This window comes from Nelumbo lutea, chromosome 1 (genome assembly GCF_056320005.1).
Source record: "Nelumbo lutea isolate HS-2025 chromosome 1, American lotus-T2T, whole genome shotgun sequence".
Lineage (NCBI taxonomy): Eukaryota > Viridiplantae > Streptophyta > Magnoliopsida > Proteales > Nelumbonaceae > Nelumbo > Nelumbo lutea.
In genome coordinates, this window is record NC_142684.1 from 67,822,135 (window position 1) to 67,831,301 (window position 9,167).

At 38.1% G+C, this 9,167-nt stretch overlaps 1 protein-coding gene and 1 long non-coding RNA gene across 6 annotated transcripts; one reads left to right on the forward strand and one right to left on the reverse strand.

The window, feature by feature from the left end:
* Window positions 1-1,961: 1,961 nt before the first annotated feature.
* On the forward strand, window positions 1,962-3,308 carry LOC148875076 (uncharacterized). 2 transcript variants are annotated; one of them, XR_016107233.1, is made up of 3 exons: window positions 1,962-2,397; window positions 2,488-2,605; window positions 2,880-3,308. It is a non-coding gene; the product is annotated as an uncharacterized LOC148875076 (long non-coding RNA). The 2 variants fall into 2 exon arrangements; XR_016107232.1 differs by having other exon boundaries at window positions 2,012-2,397; window positions 2,875-3,308.
* A 234-nt stretch (window positions 3,309-3,542) lies between these two features.
* On the reverse strand, window positions 3,543-7,461 carry LOC148875077 (two pore potassium channel a-like). 4 transcript variants are annotated; one of them, XR_016107228.1, is made up of 5 exons: window positions 7,005-7,241; window positions 6,029-6,130; window positions 4,539-5,475; window positions 4,088-4,374; window positions 3,543-3,950 (listed from the first exon to the last, which is right to left on the reverse strand). XR_016107228.1 is itself a non-coding variant. In XM_088969716.1 (4 exons), the coding sequence occupies exons 3-4, from the start codon at window positions 5,435-5,437 to the stop codon at window positions 4,212-4,214; spliced, it is 1,062 nt and encodes a 353-aa protein (XP_088825842.1). In that variant the 5' UTR covers window positions 5,438-5,475; window positions 6,029-6,130; window positions 7,005-7,461; the 3' UTR covers window positions 3,543-4,211. The 4 variants fall into 4 exon arrangements, 2 of the variants coding, with proteins under 2 accessions (XP_088825842.1, XP_088825850.1); XR_016107229.1 differs by having other exon boundaries at window positions 4,539-5,483; window positions 7,005-7,239; XM_088969716.1 differs by having other exon boundaries at window positions 3,543-4,374; window positions 7,005-7,461.
* Between the last annotated feature and the right edge of the window lie 1,706 nt (window positions 7,462-9,167).

The window sequence follows — 9,167 nt, forward strand, 5'->3', positions numbered from 1 at the left end:
TGTGTGAGCACAAAACAACATTGCCACCACCAGAGGCAATAGAAGGCTTTGATGCAGAAGAAACATGGAGAGGGGGGGGGGGGAGAGAGAAGAAACATGGTGATCGAGGGAGAAAGAGAGGGAGGGAGAGTGAGCGCTATCGCTGAATAAATATGGCACTAGATGCAGAAAGAGAGAGGTGAATGCCCTGAAGTAGGGGTGTCAATCGATCGGCTTTGGTTTGGATCCAATCTGATCCAAACCTTATCAAATCAGATTTGGACGGTCTATTATAATTATTGGATTGGGCCAATCCAAAATAAATTGGTCCATATTCTTATTGGTTTGAATTAGACCTAAACCAAATTTCCAATAATCCAATTATGAGGCCAAACCCTTGTCCATTTTGAAATCAATCAAAATTGAAAACAACATAAAATCACTTTTATGAAAGTACTTTTATGAAAACATTTTTATAAAAGCTCTTTTATAAAAGTAATTTTATGAAAATTATTTTTACGAAAGCACTATTATAAAAGTACTTTTACGAAAGTACTTTTTACAAAAGTAGTTTTATAAAAGCACTTTTACAAAAGCAAAAGTACTTTTACACGAAAGCACTTTCACAAAAAAAAACTTACGGAAGTACTTTTACGAAAGCACTTTTATAGAAATACTTTTATAGAAGCACTTTTTGAAAACCACTTTTATGGAAGAACTTTTACAAAAGCACTTTTACAAAAGTACTTGTATGAAACCACTTTTATAAAAACACTTCTACGAAAGTACTTTTATGAAATCACTTTTTTAAAGTACTTTTACAAAAGTACTACAAAAATACTTTTATAAGTCTATGGAAGTACTTTTCAAAAAGTGCTTTTACAAAAGCACTTTTCCGAAGTATTTTCAATAATGTCCTTTTGTAAAAGTACTTTTATGAAAATATTTTTATCAAAGTACTTTTACAAAAACGTTTTTTCAATGCTAAAAGTGCTTTTATATAATTTTTGATATTTCATTTGGTTTGCATTGGATCCAATCCTATCATTTACATTTTAATGGATTGGATTAAATTTGGTTTGTATTGGATTTGGACTGAATTGGGTTCAGTCCATTTATAAGTGGACTCACATCCGACTAGATCGGGTTGGACCAAATTCGTCTAATTGACACTAGCTGAAGGGGAAATTGAGAGGGAGAGAGGGTGTGTGAACTAGGGGTGATCATTTCAGCTCGGGCCGGAAATTCTGGGCTTGGGCCTAGGTTTTGTGTTTAAGCCTAGCCCAGGCCCGGGCCCCCATTAGACCTGCAAATTTTAGGGCCGGGCTTGGGCTTAATACTTCAAGCCCGGCCCGCATATATTTAAACTTATACATTTTGAGTATAATGTATACATATGTATACATGTTATTTTACATTATATTATATATTTTGATATATAAATATTATAACATGACATGTATAATTTATATTATATAATATATAAAATAAAAGTTTATATGCATGTTATGTCATTTAATATAAAATATTATAGATATATAATATTTTATTTATGAAAGATATTGGCCTGAAGTTAGGCTTGACCTGATTCAGGCCTGTGTAGACTTGGGATAGGACTTATGTTACAAATTCAAAACCCCGAACTAGGTCGAGCCTGGGCCTAAGCTATAGCCCTTAGACTTGGACTAAGGCTTATATTATAGGCCCAAAACCCTGGGCTGAGCTGGGCCCGAACATAAGCTATATCCCTTACCATAAATGCCAAGCCCGGCCCCGCCCATGTCACGTCAATGTGAACTCGAGATGAGGAGAGAGGGGAAATGAGAGGACAAGGCAAACTAAGCGATAGACAAAAGGTTTCTGACAGACAACCTCGAGCAGCAAGCCGATACACGTGGCATGCTTACAACCGGTTTTTTGCCTAAATGAAATAGCATCACATTGTTAGGGCATTATAAGGAAAAAAACCCAATAAATCACTTAGATTCCAAATAACGCATCCGTACACGTTTCATATATTTGATACATTGATATATTGATGTATATTTTTTGGATAGAAGATATTGATAGATAGAAGGCCTCAATGAGTCAATGGAAGCCATCTTTCTTTAATCCCAATTCCCAACAGACATTATACACCACGAGCCACAGCCACGGCGCGTAACTTCAAAGTCAGGAGTCCGATTCAGTTTTACAAGTTCCGAAAGGCCCGACGAGAGAGCTAGACGGGAACCGGAAAGAAGGGGTTTGAACTTTGAAGAAGATCTCTGCCGAAGAAAACCTCCTCCAGTTGCCCTGCATCGGTACGAAAATGTTGGGATGCCATGTGAAATGCTTCCACATGAATGACAACCGTTGATGGTTCTAACTCATGTCTGGAATGCTGGTTGTAACTCTTACAGCTCTAATTCATACAAGGTAAACAAGATATTCTCACCTGAAATGAAATTCCATGCAGTATACAATACACTGGTTCTGCTATTAAACCTATAGATTTTTCTCTTGCAGCCTTAAATAATTTAAACAAGGATTGAGAGCCCTGATTTTCTGTCTCAGAAGACTTGCTGAGGGATGATACTGATCGTTCAGCGGCTGCTGCAAGAAAACAAGCACGGATGGAAGAGAGGTATATACTACGTGCATCTTAGCTGTGTTTCGGATGTGACAATGGTTTCCTTCGTTTCTATGCGAAACAGCCAAAGTGGGTCTTTTTATTGGGATATTTTTTCTATGAAATATATATCATACCTGCAACTTACATACAACATACTGCCAATTTTCTGACTGAAATGACTGTCTAAGTTTTATCCCTGGGTAGGCTATAAAGAATTTAAAGTTTCCTTCTGGCATACAAAGCTTGTTGGTTTTTTTAAATTCCTTCTGTTTCTATTGCAGATCAGACACTGAGCAATCCATGACATATTCATTCGTTTAGGATGCGATCGGCATAATTTAAGTGTGGTATGCAGCAGTTGGATTTGTCTAAGGATATATCAGTTTGGGATGGCAGATTAAATGGGATAAATTGAGAAGCAGAAGAGGATAACAATGAGGAAGGATCAAGCCACTCTTCATATGGCAATGTGGCACCTACCCTGTTAAATCCCCCATTGCACATGGTGTCTTCCCTTTTCATAGCTCATATCCCGCCATTATTGCCTTTGCATGCAACACAATTTCACAGTTAATCTGTTGCATAGAAACAATGATATTGTGCAGAATAATAGGGACCTACGTTCTCTACTTCCTTGTTTTACTCATGTTCCAAGAATAAGTTAAGCATTCATAAGATCTTAAATATTAAAGTTTATCCATCATGATTTTATAAATATTGTACACTGTCAATTGTTCTGTTTTTTTACTCCAAGTTTTGCTCAACTCTGGCACCATCTAATTGGTTCCATAAAAAAGTTGTGTTTGCGACTTCCCTGACTTAGTTTTTATATAATGTCAAAATTGCTTACCCTCAAAGCAGTCCAAATGATCCTTTTTATCTCTATACTTAGTTGTTTCTCTCTAGCAAAGCTATTCTCCTTTGGGGATTTACGTTGATATCTGCTCATGAATTGTAATCTTGAACCACATAGGCATAGATAAAATAATGGTTCTTGAACCACTTCGTTCTCTCTGATCTTCCCTATAGATTTTAGATAGGCAGATCTTACTTCCTTGCAGAACCATAAGAGCAAGGAACTCTGTCCTTTATTTGATTACAACCATGAAATTTGACCTAATGGAAATCAGAATACTGCCTCCTTCCTCAGACAGAAGCAGATGACAGATGATAAGGATGAGGTCCCTCTTGCTCATGTTTGATTCAGCTTGGTGAATTTTTGGCTTGAACCTCATGCTCAAATGCCTGTCCATTGCTGCAACAAGAAGCACTAAAGTGGAGGACATTGCTAGCACTTGTTTTCTTTTCTTCCCTCACCAAACTGGTGACGCTATTACTCATAAATACAAAAAGCCATCTACAGATTACATGGCAGCTGGTCAGAAGACAGAACTAGAGATGATGGTGCAAAGACTAAAAGAGGAGTAAATTTTGAGATTGAAGCATTATCAGCGACTTTAGTTTCTTTCTTGTTGTCTGAGGAGTTCATGTTACCTAAAGTTCCAGGTGGTCTGTACATCAAGCGACATAAATATTTGCCTTCACCATGTAAAATGCTATTTTCATTCTCAAGGAGCTCTTTCACGATGGAAAAATGCAAAGGGAAAAGAACAGAGCGTCAGTTCTCTTCTTGGGATGATTGGGAAAGCAATAAGTCGGATGCTGACAATGTTCCTGACTGATCAACATCAAGATTTTCAAACTCCTCCATTAGAAGTGCGACATCCTCTTGGCTAATCTTTCCCATCTCTTTGAGTTTGTATATGATAAATTCAGCAGCACTGAGGGAAATGAAACAGAAGAATCCATAATCATTAATTCATTAGAGGAAAAGTACGCCATTAGCAAAAGCTAAGCATATTTGGCAAAATAACAGAGTGATGAAAAAAAAGTATGATTTCAGTCTCAGCATGTACATGTCCAATTTGATGCAAATCTCACTTACCCAACAACACCATCCTCATCAAGATCTGCTGCCTTAAGATCTACAGACGTCATCCTCCTGGTGAGAACCCACTTAACAAGCAAGTGCTGTCTGTGCTCGGTGTTGAGCTCAGCAAGGTAGAGGAAAAACTGAGCTAGACAGATAGTACTGGTCAATATCCAAAACACAGCAAAAATACGGCCCATCTCAGTTGAGAAGGTTTTATCCCCATATCCTAAAGTCGTTATAGTGGAACACACACAGTAGAAGGCATCAACAAGATCCAAATTCTCAACTTTATTTAAAAAGATTGTCCCAACCATTATTAGCAGCAAAAGGAGGATTAAGATCACAAGAAACTTGTATTTCACTCTTTTGGTCTCAACTTCCTTGAGAATATCAATAGTTCCAATTTGATACATGTGTAAAGCTTTAACTAATAGCACTTCCTGTTTTTCTACAAGATAGTCCGCTGCATTACTAAGAATTAGCCCAACAAGAGCCATTCCCATAAAAACAAAAGCACAAGCAAGTAGTTTTGTGGGGGTGCTATCAGGCACAAGGTCTCCATATCCAACAGTAGTCATTGTAACAACACAGAAATACACAGCATCGAGAATCTCATTTGTTTTCTTGCCTTTGATTGGTTTATTAACCAGGGCGAAGCATATGGTGCCTACACCCAGGTAGAGAGTCAAGAACAAAACCACCTGTACAAAACTAGGATGGAATTCCCCAAAGATGGATTCAGAACGTGGAAGCAAGCCTCCACCATCTTTCAATCGGAGAGCAATTTCTGCAGTGGGAGCACTTTTACAGCGGCGGAACCTCCTTTTCTTAGTGGCATTCTTTTGACTTAGTTGAGAAGGAGGATCTAATAATCCCACAAGCAACGGCTGTTCTCCACTGTTATTGGCCATTGTATGATTCAACAGAGTTTTGTTTACCTTCAGGATTCCTGCACAACTATAGTAGCTTGTTATTTTAGCTTATGTTTGGAGCATTGCTGTCAAGGAAACTAGGTGAACATAGTCGGCACTCGGCAGCAGTTGCTGATCCACCAAGGAACCAGGCTAGAGCTACTCTAATTCAATTGGAGATACGTAAGACTGGAGATGGGCAACGGGTCATTGACCATCCAGCACTCGCTATAATGCTGAAAAAGCCCTTTTAACCTCTACTCATGTCTCCTCAATCCAATTCATTGACCCATTTTAGGTCTGGATGCAATTTCAACCTACTTGAACAGAGTCCAGATTCTCTAGTCCAAATGATTGATGAATATCAAATTCCAGAGTAATTTTATCTCTGAAACAGATACACTGATTTTGAAAAATGACCTGCATGTGCTACAGACATGGAGGACTAGAATATCTACTTCGGTTTACAGAATAAGAAATCAAAACTTATTTCCATTTGTTTTCTATTGGATCCAAGGGAGAAACTAATATCATTCCCATATTTGTTTCTAATGTTTAAATGACTTAGACATGGGTTCTTAAGCACCATACCTGATACATCAACATAGTCTCATGCCAGGGGTAAATACCAACACACTCAATTGCCTACTTGTCCCTGTCCCAACCTTAGCCATGCTCATGGTTCCTAGCAACCTAGGTGCCACATAGATGGTGCATTAGAAACACTGCTTTAGGCCAAAGGCATAGTATTACATTCCAAAATTAAACCGGGAAGTATTAAGTATAGTAAATACTCAGGATCAGCATAACCACCATACCAAAGTGGTTACAGATTGAATAAAATGCAAGTATATAATATAGGCTGCTTGGTCTGTTCTTCACTTGTTAATTTCGATCAAGCATGGAGAAAGGAAATTAGAATGAAGCTTGGGGGCCTCAAAGTTTTATAACTTTATATATACAATAGAAGTAAACAGAAGATCACATGTTTAGTTTCCATGGTGCAATGAAAAGATGAAATCCCAATAGCACAAACAAAACAGAGAGTACGCCAGAAATCATCGGTGTTTCAGGGTATTGGAAGACGAGGAGGAATTACCAGCATTAGCATTGCGGTTGTGGCATATTGGTATCTACAATATTACAGTTTTGTTGTGTTCTAAGTAATTTAAAAATCATTTTATTGACTAAAATTTACCTGTAAATTTACAAAAAAACAAAAGATTCGTTATTATCTAAAAATGATTTTAATTTGACAATAATTAAATTACCATCAAACTTGCATAGAATTATTCCAGCACTTAATTATCTGGGTGTAAGAGGGGGAGGGAATCGTTCTATATCGGCTAGATGCATTCAGACAAGGAAAAGAAAAAACAAGAGTACTTAGACATTTCGAGATGTCCTTCACTCACCAAAGGGATAAGAGAAAAAAAAAACGGTAGAAATAAGGAGAAAAGGCCTGAAAGATGTCATTCACTCACCAAAGAAAAAGCCTGAAAGAAAGACCGTAACAACAGACATAGATTAAAGAAGGAAAGGAAGAGGAAGGAGAATCGGACTTTACCTCCGACAGAGAGGTGGTTTGCTTCTGGAACTTGGAAGAGATTTGCTCAGGTCACCGCCCAGAATAAACTGGAAGATATGAAACCGACTATTATTCCGTTACCCAATAACTGTAATCCATCTTGTCTCCGCTTAGATTAGATTTAATTTTCAGTAGAATTGGGAATGTGCCTGCAATGACGATGTGACACAGAAGCAAGGTTCAGTGGTTGGCTCATGTGGCCGCAAGGTCCGCCGAGTCACTCCCTTTCACCGAGTTCAGATGATAAGATCCGAACTCCCATTCCGTTCCCTTTGACTGTGGCCGTATAATATGCCACGTGGCATTACAGTGAGGACCCAACGTGTCGGGTTGGAGTCTATGTTCGCTCCTTCACTGAATCGAGCATTCCAGCGATGGGAAAAAATACTTTTCCATGAAGCAGCTCTTTGACACACTGCCGTCCTTGTTAATTTTACTCATGCCATTGTGAACGTCCTCGCGATTTATCTTCATTCTTCAACAATGATTTCGGGTGGAGTTCACTTTTGGGTTTTGGCTACTCGCACCACTTACCTCTTACATGGATATTTATATAAAAGTAGGGCTGCAACTGGGCCGGGCCTTGACCCAGTCCAAGCTTCTGCAGTTCTGCTCAAATTCAGCTTGAATTCTCAAGTTCTAGGAGACACATTGGACTTGGATTGGGTTGGGGCGAAGTTGGATTGGACTTGGGTTTGGGCCTAAGGTAGTCCAGCTTGGCCCAAGTTCAACCTAACCTCACCTTCTACGATATACTTATCCATGTTTATATGCGCGTTCTATATTTCCGATGAGCACATACGTATATGTGTATATAAATTGTATTTTTATTTTGGGTCATTCATAAATTTACTAAAACCTATTTTACAGTTTGTGTTTTATTAAAACATTTCCTATAATTTGTAATCAATTTACTTAATCAATCTTCGATTAGATGAAAGAGGAAAATTACAGTTTTAACCAGTGTTTTCAAACTGTTGTTGACTCGGATGGTCAGACCATTCAACTCGGGACTGGTTCTGTTTCACCCTTAACCTGTTTTTGGTCCAAAAACCATTGACTTGGTCAGAAAACTACTGACCTGGGCAGTCGAACCGTTGACCCATTTGACTCGAACAACAGTTCACGGTTAATAAGGAAGCAGAGGAGATTGAGAGGTGTGGAGGGACTGAGACAAAATGATCTCAGATCTGAGATCATCGGAATCCCTGAGAGAAGAGAAATCAAATCTCATATCTTAGAACTGAGATTTCAATTCTCATCTAAGATCAAAGACAGGTACCAAGGTTGCCCCTTGCCACTGCATTTCTATTCCTGCCGTTGCCATCACTGGTGAACACCGTCGTTGTTGCCGTCTCCTCCTCCTAGTCCTTCTTCTCTCCTTCCCTCCATTTCTTCCTTTCTTTCTTTTCTCACATTCCTTTCTTTCCTTTCTTTTCTCTCCTTGCTTTCTTTCATTTCTTTCTTACTTTCCTTCTTTTCTTTTTTTCTTCTTTCTCTCAGTTGACAACCACATATATGTCTCTATTTTCTCATAAAACACTAAAATAATGAAGCCCTAATATTCAAGTCTCATCAAATCGCCTGAACTATTCGACCCAAACAATTGAACCATTGACTTGGAAACCAGTGGCCACAACAATTCCATTTCCAGTCAGTTTTTAAAACCTTGGTTTTAACCTCAACATCTATTCAAATAAATTTAATCAAAATAAATTAAAAACAAAAATACCATTTTCCCTTACTAAAATACGATTTTTCTCTATTTGGTCAATTTTGTTTTCTATACAAAAAAAGTGTTAGGGGTACTTTTGGAATAAACAACGATGGATCCATACCCTTAAACATTTTTCACTTACTTTAGGGGTACTTTTGGAATAAACAACGATGTATCCATACCCTTGAACATTTTTCACTTACTTTAGGGGTACTTTTGGAATAAATAACCATGAGTCCATGCCCTTTAACACTTTTCCACTTAATTTAGGTGATCATATTACTATTTTTAGATGGCAAAACAAATAGTTCTTAATGAAAGGTCGATTAAGTAAATAGCAAGGTGAGCATGAGTTGGTTCAGCTCCATGGCAGAGCTTGGAACCTACCCTATGGGGGTTCGTTCCAAGTTTTTGGAACTGAAACC

Bases quoted from the DNA above. Each gene is read 5' to 3' on its own strand.
- LOC148875077 (XM_088969716.1), bottom strand. From the start codon at position 5,437: ATGGCCAATAACAGTGGAGAACAGCCGTTGCTTGTGGGATTATTAGAT. The intron at 4,375-4,538 runs GTAAGTGAGATT...CATTTCCCTCAG, and splicing joins GATGAGGATGGTGTTGTTGG to TGCTGCTGAATTTATCATAT.